Source organism: Cherax quadricarinatus, chromosome 22 (assembly GCF_038502225.1).
Source record: "Cherax quadricarinatus isolate ZL_2023a chromosome 22, ASM3850222v1, whole genome shotgun sequence".
NCBI lineage: Eukaryota > Metazoa > Arthropoda > Malacostraca > Decapoda > Parastacidae > Cherax > Cherax quadricarinatus.
In genome coordinates, this window is record NC_091313.1 from 7,700,068 (window position 1) to 7,723,674 (window position 23,607).

At 43.8% G+C, this 23,607-nt stretch overlaps 1 protein-coding gene across 1 annotated transcript in view; it reads left to right on the forward strand.

Annotated features, from left to right (window-relative positions):
• Positions 1-23,607, forward strand: part of LOC128689793 (uncharacterized) — a 137,354-nt gene that overhangs the window by 78,893 nt on the left and 34,854 nt on the right. The window contains exon 11 of the mRNA XM_053778271.2: positions 13,279-13,539. Coding sequence (XP_053634246.2) covers positions 13,279-13,539 — 261 coding nt within the window. The remainder of the gene's footprint in view (positions 1-13,278; positions 13,540-23,607) is intronic.

The following is a 23,607-nucleotide window of genomic DNA, read 5'->3' on the forward strand; positions in this document are numbered from 1 at the left end:
CTTCATAACGTCAAGTACTGAACTATGTCACCTTCATAACGTCAAGTACTGAACTATGTCACCTTCATAACGTCAAGTAAACAACTATGTCACCTTTATGTCGTCAAGTAGGGAACTATGCCAACTTCATAACGTCAAGTAGGGATCTATGTCACCTTCATAACTCCAAGTAGGGAACTATGTCACCTTCATAACGTCAAGTAGGGATCTATGTCACCTTCATAACTCCAAGTAGGGAACTATGTCACCTTCATAACGTCAAGTAGGGATCTATGTCACCTTCATAACGTCAAGTACGGAACTATGTCACCTTCTTAACGTCAAGTAGGGAACTATGTCACCTTCATAACGTCAAGTAGGGAACTACGTCACCTTCATAACGTCAAGTAAGGAACTATGTCACCTCCATAACGATACGTAAGGAATTATGTCACCTTTATAACGTCAAGTAGAGAACTATGTCACCTTCATAACGTCAAGCAAGGAACTATGTCACCTTCATAACGGCAAGTAGGGAACTATGTCACCTTCATAACTTCAAGTAGGGATCTATGTCACGTTCATAACGTCAAGTAGGGAACTATGTCACCTACATAACGTCAAGTACGGAACTATGTCACCTTCATAACGTCAATTATGGAACTATGTCACCTTCATAACGTCAAGTAGGGAACTATGTCAACTTTATAACGTCAAGTAGGGAACTATGTCACCTTCATAACGTCAAGTACTGAACTATGTCACCTTCATAACGTCAAGTAGGGAACTATGTCACCTTCATAAGGTCAAGTAGGGAACTATGTCACCTTCATACCATCAAGTAGAAAACTATGTCACCTTCATAACGTCAAGTAGGGAACCATGTCACCTTCATAACATCAAGTAGGGAACTATGTCACCTTCATAACGTCAAGTAGGTAACTATGTCACCTTCATAACGTCAAGTAGGGAACTATGTCACCTTCATAACATCAAGTAGGTAACTATGTCACCTTCATAACGTCAAGTAGGGAACTATGTCACCTTCATAACGTCAAGTAAGGAACTATGCCACCTTCATAACATCAAGAAGGGAACTATGTCACCTTCATAACGTCAAGTAGGGAACTATGTCACCTTCATAACGTCAAGTAGGGAACTATGTCAACTTCATAACATCAAGAAGGGAACTATGTCACCTTCATAACGTCAAGTAAGGAACTATGCCACCTTCATAACATCAAGAAGGGAACTATGTCACCTTCATAACGTCAAGTAAGGAACTATGCCACCTTCATAACATCAAGAAGGGAACTATGTCACCTTCATAACGTCAAGTAGGGAACTATGTCACCTTCATAACGTCAAGTAAGGAACTATGTCACCTTCATAACGTCAAGTAGGGATCTTTGTCACCTTCATAAAGTCAAGTAGGGAACTATGTCACCTTCATATCGTCAAGTAAGGAACTATGCCACCTTCATAACATCAAGAAGGGAACTATGTCACCTTCATAACGTCAAGTAAGGAACTATGTCACCTTCATAATGTCAAGTAGAGAACTATGTCAACTTCATATCGTCAAGTAAGGAACTATGTCACCTTCATAACGGCAATTAAGGAACTATGTCACCTTCATAACCTCGAGTAGGGAACTATGTCACCTTCATAACGTCAAGTTGCGAACTGTGCCACCTTCATAACATCAAGAAGGGAACTATGTCACCTTCATAACGTCAAGTAGGGAACTATGTCACCTTCATAACGTCAAGTAGGGAACTATGTCACCTTCATAACGTCAAGTTGCGAACTGTGCCACCTTCATAACATCAAGTAAGGAACTATGTCACCTTCCTAACGTCATGTAAGGAACTATGTCACCTTCATAACGTCAAATAGGGAACTATGTCACCTTCATAACGTCAAGGAACTGTGTCACCTTCAAACTGTCAAGTAAGGAACTATGTCACCTTCATAACGTCAAGTAGGGAATATTGTCACCTTCATAACGTCAAGTACTGAACTATGTCACCTTCATAACGTCAAGTAGTGAACTATGTCACCTTCATAACGTCAAGTACTGAACTATGTCACCTTCTTAACGTCAAGTACTGAACCATGTCACCTTCATAACGTCAAGTACTGAACTATGTCACCTTCATAACATCATGTAGGGAATTATGTCACCTTCATAACGTCAAGTACTGAACTATGTCACCTTCATAACGTCAAGTAGGGAACTATGTCACCTTCATAACGTCAAGTACTGAACTATGTCACCATCATACCGTCAAGTAGTGAACTATGTCACCTTCATAACGTCAAGTACTGAACTATGTCACCTTCTTAACGTCAAGTACTGAACCATGTCACCTTCATAACGTCAAGTAGGGAACTATGTCACCTTCATAACATCATGTAGGGAATTATGTCACCTTCATAACGTCAAGAAGGGAACTATGTCACCTTCATAACGTCAAGTAGGGAACTATGTCACCTTCAAAACATCAAGTGGGGAACTATGCCACCTTCATAACGTCAAGTAGGGAACTATGTCACCTTCATAACGTCAAGTAAGGAACTATGTCTCCTTCACAATGTCAAGTAGAGAACTATGTCACCTTCATATCGTCAGGTAAGGAACTATGTCACCTTCATAACGGCAATTAAGGAACTATGTCACCTTCATAACGTCAAGTAGAGAACTATGTCACCTTCGTAGCGGCAAGTAAGGAACTATGTCACCTTCATAACGTCAAGTAAGGAACTGTGTCTCCTTCAAACCGTCAAGTAAGGAACTATGTCACCTTCATAACGTCAAGTAGGGAACTATGTCACCTTCATAACGTCAAGTACTGAACTATGTCACCTTCATAACGTCAAGTACTGAACTATGTCACCTTCATAACGTCAAGTACTGAACTATGTCACCTTCATAACGTCAAGTACTGAACTATGTCACCTTCATAACGTCAAGTAAGGAACTATGTCACCTTCATGACGTCAAGTACTGAACTATGTCACCTTCATAACGTCAAGTAGGGATCTATGTCATCTTCATAACGTCAAGTAGGGAACTATGTCACCTTCATAACGTCAAGTACTGAACTATGTCACCTTCATAACGTCAAGTAGGGATCTATGTCATCTTCATAACGTCAAGTAGGGAACTATGCCACCTTCATAACGTCAAGTACTGAACTATGTCATCTTCATAACGTCAAGTAGGGATCTATGTCATCTTCATAACGTCAAGTAGGGAACTATGTCACCTTCATAACGTCAAGTAGGGATCTATGTTACCTACATAACGTCAAGTAGGGAACTATGTCACCTTCATAACGTCAAGTAAGGAACTATGCCACCTTCATAACGTCAAGTAAGGAACTATGTCACCTTCATAGTGTCAAGTAGAGAACTATGTCACCTTCATAATATCAAGCAAGGAACTATGTCACCTTCATAACGGCAATTAAGGAACTATGTCACCTTCATAACGTCAAGTAGGGAACAATGTCACCTTCATAACGCCAAGTAGGGAACTATGTCAACTTCATAACGTCAAGTAGGGATCTATGTCACCTTCATAACGCCAAGTAGGGAACTATGTCACCTTCACAGCGTCAAGTAGGGAACTATGTCACCTTCATAACGTCAAGTACGGATCTATGTCACCTTCATAACGTTAATTACGGAACTATTTCACCTTCATAACGTCAAATAGAGATCTATGTAACCTTCATAACGTCAAGTAGGGATCTATGTCACCTTCATAACGTCAAGTAGGGAATTATGTCACCTTCATAACGTCAACTAGGGATTTATGTCACCTTCATAACGTCAAGTAGAGAACTATGTCACCTTCATAATATCAAGTAAGGAACTATGTCACCTTCATAACGGGAATTAAGGAACTATGTCACCTTCATAACGTCAAGTAGGGATCTATGTCACCTTCATAACGCCAAGTAGGGAAGTATGTCACCTTCACAGCGTCAAGTAGGGAACTCTGTCACCTTCATAACGTCAAGTAGGGATCTTTGTCACCTTCTTAACGTCAAGTACGGAACTATGTCACCTTCTTAACGTCAAGTAGGGAACTATGTCACCTTCATAACGTCAAGTAGGGAACTATATCACCTTCATAACGTCAAGTAGGGAACTATGTCACCTTTATAACGTCAGGTAAGGAACTATGTCACCTTCATAACGTCAAGTAAGGAACTATGTCACCTCCATAACGTCAAGTAAGGAACTATGTCACCTTCATAACGTCAAGTAGAGAACTGTCACCTTCATAACGTCAAGGAAGTAACTATGTCACCTTCATACCGGCAAGTAGGGAACTATGTCACCTTCATAACTTCAAGTAGGGATCTATGTCACGTTCATAACGTCAAGTAGGGAACTATGTCACCTACATAACGTCAAGTACGGAACTATGTCACCTTCATAACGTCAAGTATGGAACTATGTCACCTTCATAACGTCAAGTAGGGAACTATGTCACCTTCATAACGTCAAGTACTGAACTATGTCACCTTCATAACGTCAAGTAGGGAACTATGTCACCTTCATATGGTCAAGTAGGGAACTATGTCACCTTCATAACATCAAGTAGAAAACTATGTCACCTTCATAACGTCAAGTAGGGAACTGTGACCTTCATAAAGTCAAGTATGGAACAATGTCACCTTCATAACGTCAAGTAGGAACTATGTCACCTTCATAACGTCAAGTACTGAACTATGTCACCTTCATAACATCAAGTAGGGAACTGTGTCACCTTCATAACGTCAAGTACTGAACTATGTCACCTTCATAACGTCAAGTAGGGAACTATGTCACCTTCATAACGTCAAGTAGGGAACTATGTCACCTTCATAACGTCAAGTAGGGAACTATGTCACCTTCATAACGTCAAGTAGGGAACTATGTCACCTTCATAACGTCAAGTAGGGAACTATGTCACCTTCATAACGTCAAGTAGGGAACTATGTCACCTTCATAACGTGAAGTAGGGAACTATGTCACCTTCATAACGTCAAGTAAGGAACTATGTCACCTTCATAACGTCAAGTAGGGAACTATGTCACCTTCATAACGTCAAGTACGGAACTATGTCACCTTCATAACGTCAAGTAGGGAACTATGCCACCTTTATAACATCAAGTAGGGAACTATGTCACCTTCATAACGTCAAGTAGGGAACTATGTCACCTTCATAACGTCAAGTAGGGAACTATGTCACCTTTATAACATCAAGTAGGGAACTATGTCACCTTCATAACGTCAAGTAGGGAACTATGTCACCTTCATAACGTCAAGTAGGGAACTATGCCACCTTTATAACATCAAGTAGGGAACTATGTCACCTTCATTACGTCAAGTAGGGAACTATGTCACCTTCATAACGTCAAGTAGGGAACTATGCCACCTTTATAACATCAAGTTGGTAACTATGTCACCTTCATAACATCAAGTAGGGAACTATGTCACTATGCCACATCAGAGACTATTGAGGAAAATTAAAGCACATGGAATAGGAGGAGAAATTTTTTCCTGGATAGAGGCATGGTTGACAAATAGGCAGCAGAGAGTTTGCATAAATGGGGAGAAATCAGAGTGGGGTAGCGTCACGAGCGGTGTTCCACAGGGGTCAGTGTTGGGCCCCCTGCTGTTCACAATCTACATAAACGACATAGATGAGGGCATAAAGAGCGACATCGGCAAGTTTGCCGATGACACCAAAATAGGCCGTCGAATTCATTCTGACGAGGACATTCGAGCACTCCAGGAAGATTTGAATAGACTGATGCAGTGGTCGGAGAAGTGGCAGATGCAGTTTAATATAGACAAATGCAAAGTTCTAAATGTTGGACAGGACAATAACCATGCCACATATAAACTAAATAATGTAGATCTTAATATTACGGATTGCGAAAAAGATTTAGGAGTTCTGGTCAGCAGTAATCTGAAACCAAGACAACAGTGCATAAGTGTTCGCAATAAAGCTAATAGAATCCTTGGCTTCATATCAAGAAGCATAAATAATAGGAGTCCTCAGGTTGTTCTTCAACTCTATACATCCTTGGTTAGGCCTCATTTAGATTATGCTGCACAGTTTTGGTCACCGTATTACAGAATGGATATAAATTCTCTGGAAAATGTACAAAGGAGGATGACAAAGATGATCCCATGTATCAGAAACCTTCCCTATGAGGATAGACTGAGGGCCTTGAAACTGCACTCTCTAGAAAGACGTAGAATTAGGGGGGATATGATTGAGGTGTATAAGTGGAAGACAGGAATAAATAAAGGGGATGTAAATAGTGTGCTGAAAATATCTAGCCTAGACAGGACTCGCAGCAATGGTTTTAAGTTGGAAAAATTCAGATTCAGGAAGGATATAGGAAAGTACTGGTTTGGTAATAGAGTTGTGGATGAGTGGAACAAACTCCCAAGTACCGTTATAGAGGCCAGAACGTTGTGTAGCTTTAAAAATAGGTTGGATAAATACATGAGTAGATGTGGGTGGGTGTGAGTTAGACCTGATAGCTTGTGCTAACAGGTCGGTTGCCGTGTTCCTCCCTTAAGTCAATGTGACCTGACCTGTCTAGGTTGGGTGCATTGGCTTAAGCCGGTAGGAGACTTGGACCTGCCTCGCATGGGCCAGTAGGCCTTCTGCAGTGTTCCTTCGTTCTTATGTTCTTATGTTCATAACGTCAAGTAGGGAACTATGCCACCTTTATAACATCAAGTTGGTAACTATGTCACCTTCATAACGTCAAGTAGGGAACTATGTCACCTTCATAACATCAAGTAGGGAACTATGTCACCTTCATAACATCAAGTTGGTAACTATGTCACCTTTATAACATCAAGTAGGGAACTATGCCACCTTTATAACATCAAGTAGGGAACTATGTCACCTTCATAACATCAAGTAGGGAACTATGTCACCTTCATAACATCAAGTAGGGAACTATGTCAACTTCATAACGTCAAGTAGGGATCTATGTCACGTTCGTAACGTCAAGTAGGGAACTATGTCACCTACATAACGTCAAGTACGGAACTATGTCACCTTCATAACGTCAAGTATGGAACTATGCCACCTTCATAACGTCAAGTAGGGAACTATGTCACCTTCATAACATCAAGTAGGGAACTATGTCACCTTCATAACATCAAGTTGGTAACTATGTCACCTTCATAACATCAAGTAGGGAACTATGCCACCTTTATAACATCAAGTAGGGAACTATGTCACCTTCATAACGTCAAGTAAGGAACTATGTCACCTTCATAACGGCAATTAAGGAACTATGTCACCTTCATAACCTCGAGTAGGAAACTATGTCACCTTCATAACATCAAGTTGGTAACTATGTCACCTTCATAACATCAAGTAGGGAACTATGCCACCTTTATAACATCAAGTAGGGAACTATGTCACCTTCATAACGTCAAGTAAGGAACTATGTCACCTTCATAACGGCAATTAAGGAACTATGTCACCTTCATAACCTCGAGTAGGAAACTATGTCACCTTCATAACATCAAGTAGGGAACTATGTCACCTTCATAACATCAAGTTGGTAACTATGTCACCTTCATAACATCAAGTAGGGAACTATGCCACCTTTATAACATCAAGTAGGGAACTATGTCACCTTCATAACGTCAAGTAAGGAACTATGTCACCTTCATAACGGCAATTAAGGAACTATGTCACCTTTATAACATCAAGTAGGGAACTATGCCACCTTCATAACGTCAAGTAAGGAACTATGTCACCTTCATAACGTCAAGTAAGGAACTATGTCACCTTCATAACGGCAATTAAGGAACTATGTCACCTTTATAACATCAAGTAGGGAACTATGTCACCTTCATAACGTCAAGTAAGGAACTATGTCACCTTCATAACGTCAAGTAAGGAACTATGTCACCTTCATAACGGCAATTAAGGAACTATGTCACCTTCATAACATCAAGTAGGGAACTATGTCACCTTCATAACGTCAAGTAAGGAACTATGTCACCTTCATAACGGCAATTAAGGAACTATGTCACCTTTATAACATCAAGTAGGGAACTATGCCACCTTCATTACGGCAAGTAAGGAACTATGTCACCTTCATAACGTCAAGTAAGGAACTGTGTCACCTTCAAACCGTCAAGTAAGGAACTATGTCACCTTCATAACGTCAAGTAGGGAACTATGTCACCTTCATAACGTCAAGTACTGAACTATGTCACCTTCATAACGTCAAGTACTGAACCATGTCACCTTCATAACGTCAAGTAAGGAACTATGTCACCTTCATGTCTTCAAGTAGGGAACTATGCCACCTTCATAACGTCAAGTACTGAACTATGTCACCTTCATAACGTCAAGTAGGGATCTATGTCATCTTCATAACGTCAAGTAGGGAACTATGTCAACTTCGTAACGTCAAGTAGGGATCTATGTCACCTTCATAACGTCAAGTAAGGAACTATGTCACCTTCATAACGTCAAGTAGGGATCTTTGTCACCTTCATAACGTCAAGTAGGGAACTATGTCACCTTCATAACGTCAAGTAGGGATCTATGTTACCTTCATAACGTCAAGTAGGGATCTTTGTCACCTTCATAACGTCAAGTAGGGAATTATGTCACCTTCATAACGTCAAGTAGGGAACTATGTCACCTTCATAACGTCAAGTAGAGAACTATGTCATCTTCATAACGTCAAATAGAGATCTATGTCACCTTCATAACGTCAAGTAGGGAACTATGTCATCTTCATAACGTCAAGTAAGGAACTATGTCACCTTCATAACGTCAAGTAGTGATCTATGTCACCTTCATAACATCAAGTAGAGAACTATGTCATCTTCATAACGTCAAATAGAGATCTATGTCACCTTCATAACATCAAGTAGGGAAATATGTCACCTTCATAACGTCAAGTAGGGAACTATGTCACCTTCATAACGTCAAGTAGGGATCTTTGTCACCTTCATAACGTCAAATAGGGAACTATGTCACCTTCATAACGTCAAGTAGTGATCTATGTTACCTTCATAACGTCAAGTAGGGAACTATGTCACCTTCATAACGTCAAGTAAGGAACTATGTCACCTTCATAACGTCAAGTAGGGAATTATGCCACCTTTATAACGTCAAGTAGGGAATTATGTCACCTTCATAACGTCAAGTAGGGAACTATGTCACCTTCATAACGTCAAGTAGAGAACTATGTCATCTTCATAACGTCAAATAGAGATCTATGTCACCTTCATAACGTCAAGTATGGAACTATGTCACCTTCATAACGTCAAGTAAGGAACTATGTCACCTTCATAACGTCAAGTAGGGAACTATGTCAACTTCATAACGTCAAGTAGTGAACTGTGTCACCTTCATAACGTCAAGTAGGTAACTATGTCACCTTCATAACATCAAGTAGGGAACTATGTCACCTTCATAACATCAAGTAGGGAACTATGTCACCTTCATAACGTCAAGTAGGGAACTATGTCACCTTCATAACATCAAGTAGGGAACTATGTCACCTTCATAACGTCAAGTACGGAACTATGTCACCTTCATAACGTCAAGTAGGGAACTATGTCACCTTCATAACGTCAAGTAGGGAACTATGTCAACTTCATAACGTCAAGTAGGGAACTATGTCACCTTCATATCGTCAAGTAGGGAACTATGTCACCTTTATAACGTCAAGTAGGGAACTATGTCACCTTCATAACATCAAGTAGGGAACTATGTCACCTTCATAACGTCAAGTAGGGAACTATGTCACCTTCATAACGTCAGGTAGGGAAGTATGTCACCTTCATAACATCAAGTAGGGAACTATGTCACCTTCATAACATCATGTAAGGAATTATGTCCCCTTCATAATGTCAAGTAGAGAACTATGTCACCTTCATAACGTCAAGTAAGGAACTATGTCACCTTCATAACGGCAATTAAGGAACTATGTCACCTTCATAACGTCAAGTAGGGATCTATGTCACCTTCATAACGTCAAGTAGGGAATTATGTCACCTTCATAACGTCTTGTAGGGATCTATGTTACCTACATAGCGTCAAGTAGGGAACTGTCACCTTCATAAAGTCAAGTAGGAACTATGTCATCTTTATAACGTCAAGTAGAGAACTATGTCACCTTCATAACGTCAAGTAAGGAACTATGTCACCTTCATAACGGCAAGTAGGGAATTATGTCACCTTCATAACGTCAAGTAGGGATCTATGTCACCTTCATACCGTCAAGTACGGAACTATGTCACCTTCTTAACGTCAAGTCGGGAACTATGTCACCTTCATAACGTCAAGTAGGGAACTATGTCACCTTCATAACGTCAAGTAGGGAACTATGTCACCTTCATAACATCAAGTAGGGAAATATGTCACCTTCATAACGTCAAGTAGGGAACTATGTCAACTTCATAACGTCAAGTAGGGAACTATGTCACCTTCAAAACGGCAAGTAGGGAACTATGTCAACTTCATAACGTCAAGTAGTGAACTGTGTCACCTTCATAACGTCAAGTAGGTAACTATGTCATCTTCATAACGTCAAGTAGGGAACTATGTCAACTTCATAACGTCAAGTAGTGAACTGTGTCACCTTCATAACGTCAAGTAGGTAACTATGTCACCTTCATAACATCAAGTAGGGAACTATGTCACCTTCATAACGTCAAGTAGGGAACTATGTCACCTTCATAACGTCAAGTAGGGAACTATGTCACCTTCATAACATCAAGTAGGGAACTATGTCACCTTCATAACGTCAAGTAGGGAACTATGTCACCTTCATAACGTCAAGTAGGGAACTATGTCACCTTCATAACGTTAAGTAGGGAACTATGTCAACTTCATAACGTCAAGTAGGGAACTATGTCACCTTCATATCGTCAAGTAGGGAACTATGTCACCTTCATAACGTCAAGTAGGGATCTATGTCACCTTCATAACGTCAAGTAAGGAACTATGTCACCTTCAAACGTCAATTAAGGAACTATGTCTCCTCCATAACGTCAAGTAAGGAACTATGTCACCTTCATAACGTCAAGTAGAGAACTATGTCACCCTCATAACGTCAGGTAAGGAACTATGTCACCTTCAAACGTCAAGTAAGGAACTATGTCTCCTCCATAACGTCAAGTAAGGAACTATGTCACCTTCATAACGTCAAGTAGAGAACTATGTCACCTTCATAACGTCAGGTAAGGAACTATGTCACCTTCAAACGTCAAGTAAGGAACTATGTCTCCTCCATAACGTCAAGTAAGGAACTATGTCACCTTCATAACGTCAAGTAAGGAACTATGTCACCCTCATAACGGCAAGTAGGGAACTATGTCACCTTCATAACGTCAAGTAGGGAACTATGTCACGTTCATAACGTCAAGTAGGGAACTATGTCACCTTTATAACGTCAAGTAGAGAACTATGTCACTTCCACAACGTCAAGTATGGAACTATGTCACCTTCATTACTTCAAATAGAGAACTATGTCACCTTCATAACGTCAAGTAAGGAACTATGTCACCTTCATAACGGCAAGTAGTGAACTATGTCACCTTCATAACGTCAAGTAGGGAACTATGTCACCTTCATAACGTCAAGTAGGGAAATATGTCACCTTCATAACGTCAAGTAGGGAACTATGTCAACTTCATAGCGTCAAGTACTGAACTATGTCACCTTCATAACGTCAAGTAGGGAACTATGTCACCTTCCTAACATCAAGTAGGGATCTATGTCACCTTCATAACATCAAGTAGGGAACTATGTCACCTTCATAACATCAAGTAGGGAACTATGTCACCTTCATAACATCAAGTAGGGAACTATGTCACCTTCATAACATCAAGTAGGGAACTATGTCACCTTCATAACATCAAGTAGGGAACTATGTCACCTTCATAACATCAAGTAGGGAACTATGTCACCTTCATAACATCAAGTAGGGAACTATGTCACCTTCATAACATCAAGTAGGGAACTATGTCACCTTCATAACATCAAGTAGGGAACTATGTCACCTTCATAACATCAAGTAGGGAACTATGTCACCTTCATAACGTGGGTTCAAGTCCTGCTGACGGTGATCTTTCTCAGTATTTTTCCATTATAGTATTTCTTCACATATTAAATATATTTTTATGATATTTCAGTTCTTCATTTGATATTTTATTTCATATTTATGTTAGGTACTGTAGCATGAATTAATTTTTTGTTAGTGGCAATTGAAAAAGTCATGAATTCAGTTTTCTTATTTTTGGAATAATTTATCTTACAGAGTATATGTCCTAATGTGATTCACTCAGCTAATATGTACAAATAATTAAAAAAAAATGTTAGAAAAATGGAATGTGGTGGTAAGACGTAGGAACCACGAAACTCATAACACAAACTCTTCCCTTGGCAGTTGTGGAGTCATAATTTATTGTTCTATTGCACTCGCCGTCTCTACATGCTGAATTTTTTCAATACTGCCAATCTAACAGTATGCTAAGAATGTTGCGCACATTCCATCTCAGACTTCCCAAGTGCTAGGCACACATGTTAGAGATGGAGAGAGAGAGAGAGGGAGAGACGGGGGGGAGGGAGAGAGAAAAGGGGGAGAAAGAGAAGAGGAGAGAGAAAAGGGGAAAATGAGAAGAGGAGAGAGTGAGAGTAGGAAAAAGAGATGAAAGGGGTAGAGAGTGGGAGAGACGGGAAGAGAGAATTAAAGAGAGAAGAGAGGGGTGAGAGAGGGGGCATAGAGAGGACAGAGGCAGATATATAAGTTCATATTTCTGCCAGTCACTTTCTAATAAAAATGGGCCATCATTGTTATATATGCAAGACCTGGTTGACGGAGGTCAAGCGCTCGATACATTGCCTTAGTGTCTAACACTTTTCTGTTGTGAATCCTTCAGTGAGAGGGAAGCGATCTTAAGCAAGTGAAGGACTCTTGATCCAAGAACTGAACTTACCCAAGAATACTTAGATATCATAACACCGTGACTGGAACAAGTCACCAAAACTTGGCACTGAGGAGAGGAGCTAAGAGGACCCGAAACATCGTAACCTAAGTGCGGATTTTGTGAATTGGGGGCTACTCCTCCCCTTCCTCGTCTCAAACCTGATTATACTCTTATACATACCATTCACCAGGTGTTGTGTGGTTCTCGTGGGTTTGGCGTTTTCCCATGAATATCATAGTAAGTCCAGTGTTGTGTTGGGTTCTCTTGTAAGTTGTTTCAATATATTCTTTCAATCAGCAGGAGAGAAGAGCCAGTCACCTCAGTACGCAGTGAGTCGTGGGGACGATTACACTAGCCAAAACACTGGTTACGACTCACTGGACGACCAGAACGACGTTGACGCAGAGTTAGTGAAGGGAGCGGATACCCGCCTGCAGGCTAGGAAGGTGGCCAGCACTGCTCGCAGTGATTATACATTACCCCAGGCTGCCCCTACTGTGCCCTCCTCCTCTACCACAACCACCACTACTACCACCACCGCTACCACCACTCTGCCAGAGAGTAAGTTGTATAACCACCAGTATCATAAGCAATGTCATTACTTCCACCTCAAGGACCAAACTGAAAATAAGTAACTGAATTTTTGGGGGGTTATCCTAGTTAATTAATTAACACTATGTATAATAACTGTATTTACGTGTGCATGTGCCTAAATAAACTTGCTCATCCACTTATTTAATTACAAGTTATATCAGTAGCATCCAACATCCTTACATCACACCAAGGTTGTGCAACAACACAACAATATACAAGCTTCTAAGGAAACTTTCTTAAATCACAGACATTGGGATTTGCTAGAGTGTGCATATTTCATTATGAACAAAAAAGGATACATCTGATGGTGCCGCCTCGGCGTTGTTACGTTAGTTGGCGACTGTGTTGGAGCGGCTTGAGTGCCTGAGGACCCACCAGCCCATGAGTGCCTGAGGACCCACCAGCCCATGAGTGCCTGAGGACCCACCAGCCCATGAGTGCCTGAGGACCCACCAGCCCATGAGTGCCTGAGGACCCACCAGCCCTTGAGTGCCTGAGGACCCACCAGCCCTTGAGTGCCTGACGACCCACCAGCCCATGACTGACTGAGGACCCACCAACCCATGAGTGCCTGAGGACCCACCAGCCCATGAGTGCCTGAGGACCCACCAGCCCATGACTGACTGAGGACTCACCAGCCCATGGGTGCCTGAAGACCCACCAACCCATGAGTGCCTGAGGACCCACCAGCCCATGAGTGCCTGAGGACCCACCAGCCCATGACTGACTGACGACCCACCAACCCATGAGTGCCTGAGGACCCACCAACCCATGAGTGCCTGAGGACCCATCAGCCCATGACTGCCTGAGGACCCACCAACTCATGAGTGCCTGAGGACCCACCAACCCATGAGTGCCTGAGGATCCCTCAATCCATGAGTGCCTGAGGACCCACCTGCCCATGAGTGTCTGAGTACCCACTAACCCATGAGTTCCTGAGGACCCACCAACCCATGAGTGCCTGAGGACCCACCAACCCATGAGTGCCTGAGGACCAACTAACCCATGAGTGCCTGAGGACCCACCAACCCATGAGTGCCTGAGGACCCACCAACCCATGAGTGCCTGAGGACTCACCGACCCATGAGTGCCTGAGGACCCACCAACCCATGAGTGCCTGAGTACCCACCAACCCATGAGTGCCTGAGGACCCACCAACGCATGAGTGCCTGAGGACCTGCCAACTCATGAGTGCCTGAGGACCCACCAACCCATGAGTGCCTGAGGACCCACCAACCCATGAGTGCCTGAGGACCCATCAGCCCATGACTGCCTGAGGACCCACCAACCCATGAGTGCCTGAGGACCCACCAACCCATGAGTGCCTGAGGACCAACTAACCCATGAGTTCTTGAGGACCCACCAGCCCATGACTGCCTGAGGACCCACCAACTCATGAGTGCCTGAGGACCCACCAACCCATGAGTGCCTGAGGACCCACCAGCCCATGACTGCCTGAGGACCCACCACCCATGAGTGCCTGAGGACCTACCAACTCATGAGTGCCTGAGGACCCACCGACCCATGAGTGCCCGAGGACCCACCAGCCCATGACTGCCTGAGGACTCACCAACCCATGAGTGTGACCAACTAACCCCTGAGGAGCCCATGACTGCCAACCCCCATTAGTGCCTGAGGACCCACCAACCCATGAGTGCCTGAGGACTCACCAACCCATGAGTGCCTGAGGACCCACCAACCCATGAGTGCCTGAGGACCTACCAACCCATTAGTGCCTGAGGACCCACCGACCCATGAGTGCCTGAGGACTCACCAACCCATGAGTGTCTGAGGACCCACCAACCCATGAGTGCCTGAGGACCTACCAACCCATTAGTGCCTGAGGACCCACCAACCCATGGCTGCCTGAGGACCCACCAGCCCATGACTGCCTGAGGACTCACCAACCCATGAGTGCCTGAGGACCCACCAACCCATGAGTGCCTGAGGACCCACCAACCCATGAGTGCCTGAGGACCCACCAACCCATGAGTGCCTGAGGACCCACCAACCCATGAGTGCCTGATGACCCACCAACCCATGAGTGCCTGAGGACTTACCAACCCATGAGTGCCTGAGGACCCACCAACCCATGACTGCCTGAGGACCCACCAACCCATTAGTGCCTGAAGACCCCTCAACCCATGAGTGCCTGAGGACCCATCAACCCATGAGTGCCTGAGGACCCATCAACCCATGAGTGCCTGAGGATCCATCAACCCATGAGTGCCTGAGGACCCACCAACCCATGAGTGCCTGAGGACCCACCAACCTATAAGTGCCTGAGGACCCACCAACCCATGAGTGCCTGAGGACCCACCAACCTTTAAGTGCCTGAGGACCCACCAACCCATGAGTGCCTATTACCACCCAGGAGTCCAAAGACCTGTTATCCTGGGTATAAAGGGAGAAAAATAAACACATCAGAAAAACTTTTGACTTATATTATCCTTCACCAAGTAAGAACAGAATTACGTACTCTTTATACACTCTGTACAACAATAGGCATTAGTGCACTCCACGGTAAGCCACTAGAGAGCAGACTGTGCTTCAGCCAGCTCTAGAATGGGAATGACAAGGGCAGACAGGTGTGTGGTACCCACAACACCTCTGCGATTGCCAAAACCATCTTCTCATTGGCTGGAACCTGGGTACTGATCGAACGACGGGGCCCCATCGTCGACCCTAGTACTGGTTCGCTGGTTGGGGGAGATAGCCTTTCAATGAGGGTGTGTACATGCGCTGAATAAAGGTTACGTAATCTTTGCATGGCACAGTGCCTGAGGACCCACCAACCCATGATCACCTTTATTACAACCCAGGATTCAAATGGCCTGTTACCCCGGGTGTAATGGGAGCAAATAAACACAGTAGAAAAAGTTTAGACTTATATTATCCTTCACCAATTTATAACAGCAATATGTACACTATGTACAGCGATAAGTATAGTGCACTCCACGGTAAGCAAAGCAGAAATAGAAGCCACAAGATAGCAGACCGTGCTTCAACCAGCTCTAGAATGGGAATGACAAGGGCAGACAGGAGAGCGGTACCCACATAACCTCTGCGATTGCCAAAACCATCTTCTTATTGGCTAGAACCTGGTCACTAGTTGAACGACGGGGCCCCATCATCAACTCTTAGCAACCTGGTTCGCTGGTTGGGGGAGATAGCCTGTAAATGAGGGTGTGTACGTGCGCCGAATAAAGGTTACGTACTCTTTGCATGCCACAACCTTCAAGAGTGACGACTAGATTTCCTCTTTAGCCCAAATTTTGCTTCGACTTACCATTTACGATTTGGAAAGAATTTTTAGTACTGCATTCACGTTGTACATGTATTTGTTGAAATAATAATAATAATAATAATAATAATAATAATTATTATTATTATTATTATTATTATTATTATTATTATTATTATAACAAACGAAATTAGAATTCTGATTATATTGCGATTAAATATAATTAAGAATTATGGATTTTCCAAAATAATAATGATAGATCTTTTAGTTGTAGATAGTAATAATGCCAGCAAATTAATGTTAGCTACCTTACATAAGCACTAAATAAGCAAGGTGTCATACTCAACACAGGTTCAATACATGTGTGTGATAGTGGGGTCAGCGTGACCCCGGAGACCTCAGTAGAGCTGTGGGGGCATCAAGCTTCATAATATGTGTTCATTAATAACCTACATGGAAACAAAAACTCCGAAGGTTAATTGATCAATATATTTCGACCGCCTGTTGGGATCATCCTATCTGCTGAAGAGAACCTTAACAGGGGGTCGAAATATACAGATCAATTAATCTTCTTAGTTTTTGTCTTCATGTGGGTTATTACTGAACACTGACAAGTGTTCATTACACTTCAGCTATTCATTAGCAATATGTGTTACATAGCTACGGCAGCTTCAGATTTGACATTCCTCGTGAGTCAGTCATAAGTCAGATGATACTATCCATTCACTCCACAGTAAATTACCCATAAATACCATTCCTCAGTCTCTGTTATACTGTTCCTTCGAAGATTATTGATTGACTAAGGTGATACCAACATGCGATCAGGTACTGTGAGCAGCGACCAGGTACTGTGACCAGCGACCAGGTACTGTGACCAACGATCAGGTACTGTGACCAGCGACCAGGTACTGTGACCAGCGACATGCTTCAAAGATAATTTCAGTTCTGGATGGTTGATAGACACATGGTGGTGTCTCCCGACACCTGGTGACCATGTTGATCTAGCAGACAGCAGCTGCAGACATACTGTGACCACACAACACAAAAGATGAAGTGCAGGATGAGAAATATAGTAGAGTTAAGATGAAATAAAGACGAACGAATAAATTCTAGGCTTGAAGTAATTGTAATTAAAGCTGAATGTAATTAAAAAAATTACTAATAGTAATTTATATTTTAGATTAAAAAGAGTAATTGTAAATGATTTGTGAAGTTGTTACCAGCTTAAATTGTATAATAAAATTGGGGCACTATAATTAGCTAATACCAAAATGACAGTACACATGTACACTACTGTACATTCAAAGGTGGTTCTCCTTGTTTGAGTCACGTCCAGCACTTGTACTACTGACAGTCATGTTTCCATGAGCTGCATGTGACTGATTGACTTTGACTGGACTCCTGACTCAGTCGCAGTTCAGACTTGTTGACAAATGGACCCATTGTTTCGTGGGGGAAAATATGCAAGTTACAATAATTTTGTGTCAAAATTTTTATTTTTTATAATATTTAAATGAGTAACATTTTAAAAATACTTTGAGATTTTATGAGCGATGTTGATTTTTAAAAACAGGGAGTCACTGGTTTTGAAAGTGTTCATGGCTTACTACAACAATTTTGATTCAATATCATCTTTGGATGAGTTATAAAATGAATGTGGAGAAGCCATTTTATATTATATTTCATAATTTTGGTAATATGGATGTCCTATTGGGGGGTTTATAACATAATTGACTCTCTGGTTATTTTTTGTAATATTTTATGCAGTATCATGAGAGAAAAGGTCAAGGAAGGACAGTTTTTTTTTTGTTTTTTTTTTTTTTTAATTTTTTTTTTATCATTGAATATCACCTCAACATCCTTTCCTCACACAATTCCACACACACTCACACAACACACTCACCCCCCCCCCACTGGGAAGGCCAGCCCGTTCATGCCCCTGACCGCTTATAAAGACCATAAATCCCTCAAAAGAAAGTCCCTGTAGCCCTCCGAGAAATCCCTCTCCCACCTCCTACCATATATTTCCCTGTTGCGACACTTTGTTCTATAAAAGGATGCTGCTATGGCCATCCTACGTTCCTCCGCCCCTTTGTCTCTCATTGCCCATGATATATACACAAAATCAACCATTAAGTAAGCCACTGCCCTTTGAACCTTTACCCCAACCCCACCTACATCTAAACTAAGCGCTCTCAAAACCGACAACCCTTTCCCCCCCACATACCGGATTACTTTCCCTAACCATTCCCGCACAATCCCTAGGCTTTCACAAAAATAAACTACATGAAAAGCTGATTCATCTACCCCACAAACCTGACACACCCCACCCTCCCTTATTCGCCTATTTCGTAAAACAACCCCAGACGGCAATATTCCGTGAAGAAACCTATACATTACCTCCCTCACGCGAGGCCGGATGCGTAACCCTTTTAATCGGCCCCAAATGTCTTCCCATGCGTACATCGGGTACACTCCTTCCGTTGCCACTACCACCCTAGGCCATATCTTCCTCTCCATGGACCCTACCCGCATGTTTCTCGGCTCTCTGACCATCATCAATAGACGCAACAACTCCTCACCATCTCTCAAATCTTGTCCCTTCCACCATCTCCGAAGATCTCCCTGCAGCATCCCCAACCCTCCACTCCCTTCCCCCCGAGCCCTTAGCAACCCATGTTTCACATATACACACTTCAACCTTCTTTCCAAATGAATTAACCCCAGCCCTCCCAAGGCCACCGGAAGTGTTACCACCTCTCTTTTCAACCAATCGCATCCCGAACCCCAGATAAAACGGAAAACTCTGCTCAACAATCTCCGGACATCCCCATACACCAAAGGGTACAAAGCTGCCACATGCCATATTTTACTGTACAAAAGCACATTGACCACAATGACCCTCTGGTGTAGCGTAAGATGTGTCGGCCTCAATCCTGACAATCTTCCCAATACCCTATCTACCACACCCTTTGAATTATTCTCCCTCGCCATCTGAGCATTACCCATATACACAACTCCACAAATTTTCACCCGGTCCACGACACTCCACCTCACCCCCCCACCCCCGCCCTCCTGCCCATCCCATTCACCCAATATCATGAGCTTAGATTTATGCACATTCACTGCCATACCTGTTGCCATCCCAAAAACGTCTATAACTCTCTCCAGACCCTCCAATCCCTCCCTCCCACTCACTAGGACAGTTGTGTCATCAACGTAACCTATGATACTGGGACTCCCACCTCGTATGTCCTCCCTTACCCCCTCCTGTATGCACCTTTCCACTGCCCTATAAAACGGATTCTGTAAACATGCAAATAATATTTGTGACAACGGGTAACCTTGCCTCAATCCCCTGCCCATTTTCACATGCAACCCCACCCTCCCATTTATCTGTACACACATCCCAGCTCCCCGATATAAAGTACGTGCCCAATTCACAATGTCCTCCCCGAACCCTTGCCACTCCATGATTCTCCACAGAGCCTTCCTCTCGACACTGTCATATGCCGTTCTCCAATCCAATGCCAATACCCCACGTTCCCCCTCTTGTGGACCCTCAATAAACCTTCTAATAACACCATGCCCCTCATACATTGATCTCCCCGGAATCCCATATTGACCCCTCACTATTACCTTTCCAATGACCTTTTTTATACGATTACCTAAAATTTTTGCAAAAAGTTTGTAGTCTGCACACATGAGTGATATCATCCGGTAATCTCTCACTGTGCACTGACTTTCACCCTTTGGCACCAAAACTACTAGTGCCGTCGCCTGCAAAGGTCCCAACGCACCCCTCTCTTTTATGATATTAAATAATTGCACCAAAAAATCTTTTAATACTCCCCAATGCTGTATGTAAAACTCCGCAGGCAGCCCATCTATCCCCGGTGCCTTACCCCTGCTCATACTCATTAAAGCCGTCCACACCTCTTCCTCCACAATAGGCCCCTGTAACTGTTCCCTGTCGTCCCTGTCCAGCACACTCCGCACCCATCCCCCTGTCTCTCTTAAAGCCCCCTCTCTCACACCCACACTCCTCATATGTGCACTAAGCCAAGAATCAACATACCCTCCCATCCCCTCCGTTGTCACCAAATCTTGTCCCTCCCTATACCCTTTTATGTCCTCAAGAACTCTCAAACCCACCATTTCCATTGCAACACGCCGGCGCCCCTGCCCTCGCAGGACACACGCTGATGGTCTATCACCCCACATGACCTCCTCCAACCCCCCTAAAACCCTTGCCGCATCAAACCTCTCATTTTGCACTTCCATTAGGCGTTCCTTCACTCCTTCTATGTCAGCCACAGGGGCTCCCATCCCCCCCTTCCTCTCTCATGATACTCCCTTAACTGCCCCTCAAGATACCTAATAAGCCCATAAGCCAACTGATTCTCGTGCCTTCCCTGTCGGACATAGAACTCTCGAATCCTCGTCTTTGCCGTCACATCCCACCATCTCAACACATCCCCATTGACTTCCATCCCTTCCCATAAGCCTTTCCACCATTGTGCAAATAGGACCCTCCCCTCAACATCTTGAAGCAACCGAACATTCAATTTCCAATAACTCTTATACCTGTTCGGCCGCCCCTCCCATCCCAAATCCACCAAAACACCTCTATGATCAGAAAAAAAGACATCCAAAACCCTTACACTCTGTACCACAGCTTTCCTTGTCACATATATCCTGTCCAGCCGTGCAGCATACCCCTGCCTCACAAAGGTGTGCTGCACCTCCCACGCTGCCCCCCCCTCTACATCCACCAACCCCACCCCGGTTAACAGGTCCCTCAGAACGCCAGAACAATATCCTGCTCCCCTAGGTTCCACATCCTTGCGGCGTATAACCCAATTCCAGTCCCCTCCCACCACAGCTAATGCTGGAAGCGACCTTAAGTGATACACCAACACTTCACGTACAAACTCATTCTTCGCTCGACTGTCCCCCTCCGCCGGACCATAAACACACACAAAAGACATCTTATCTCTTCCCCATGTCCCATCCACTCTTATAACCCTCCCCTCACCCCCCTCCTCACAATGATGTACAGTAAACGGGCTAGCCTCCCTCACCAAAATAGCCACTCCTCCTTTCAATCTCGTTGAGTGTGCCGTATATACAGTATACCCCTCAATCATCAACATACAACCCAGCTTGTGGTTGTGCTCTTGCACAAACACTACATCTACACCATACCTAATGAGCATCTCATGAAACCATTCACACTTCCTAGAATTTTTCAGACCATTAACATTTATAGAGAGACTCTTGAATTTGTCAATGGAGGTTTGCCTTTACGTATTGCACCACCTTTATCCCCCTTCCCCTTTATACGCCCTTGATCTTCAATCACCATTCTGTGACCTGCTTTCACATGCCCCTTGCCCCTGGACCCCCCAGGTCCATGCTCAACCACTTCAGCCCACACCTTTTTGCCCGAACGCTGTGCCGGAGTGAGCACATCCACATCGTCCACGTCCGAGGGCACTGCCGCTCTCTTCCGTGACACTCGAGCCTTTCTCCCCGCCTCCACCTGGAAGCCATCCCCGTGCACTTCCGCCACCACCGTGCCAATTTGCAACCCAGCCTCAACCTGGGTCTCTGACATGCCTCCCCCCCTCTCACCACCTGGAACCCCAGCAGCATCCAGGGCACCCACAAGCCCCTCAACTGTAACCTCTCCTGGGGTCCCTAACAGGTCGTGGAGGACTGAATCAATGGTAGCCTCCACGGCCCTGTCCTCACCCAGTGACACCACATCTTTGGGTTCCGGTGCCTGCCCGGCAGTGCATGTCTCTCTCGGAAGAGTTACACACTCTTCCTCCCTCAAGGCCTCCTCGACCTCCACACTCCAAGCCTTGTTCAAGGAAACCGACTCAGGTCGTGCCAAATCCAACGTCTCAAGGTCCTCTGATGCCTCCTTATGCTGCTCCTTCGCCTGTGTACCCTGTTGTTTAACACACTGCGCAGCAATGTGATCATAGGCACCGCATAATCGACAGGTACGTTGTTGCCCTGCGTAAGTCACCATTACTTGAGTCCTGAAGTCTTCTAGGAAAATATAGGAAGGAATAGGATGCCTCAATGTCATTTTTAAGGAAAAACTTCCTTCAGGCATCCCAGAATACGATCCTTCCTTCCATTTCCCCAATGTCGCCATATGAACAGTCCCAAACTTCTCGAAGACAGCACGTAGGTCTGCCTCATTAGCCTCAAAGGGTACATTTCTTATCTTCACCCACGTATAATGGCGGGACACATCATGTAGCCTTACCGTCACTGCAGGATTCACTGGTACACAAAGATCTTGGAACCTGGCGACTATGTCCTCATATACACTTGCATTGAGAAACTTCACAAAAATTCTATATGCCCCATTCAAGGCTACACCATACAGCTCTTCGTTGGCAATGCCGTATGTGTCCCTGATGATGGCAGGTAATAAAACTTGAGCTGAGTGGGCATGCACAGCCCCACGCACCACTTCTATGCCGACAGTGTTTACCCTTCTTCTTGCCGGCTGCGCCATTTTGAGAAAACCAAGTTGTCACCGGCTGACAGCAGAGGGCAGGCTCAGCTCACGTCCGCTCGTCCCAAAGGTTGAGCGACGAATGAAGCACAGTTAAAGGCCAAAACGTTTTTAAGTTATATTTTTCACCACTGTGATATGAGTGATATTGCTTGATAACATAAACAGATTCATGAATATTATATAAGTGTAAATGGGGACGGTCAGTAATGAAACAGTATGTTGTGTGTGATAAATGGTTTTGAACACC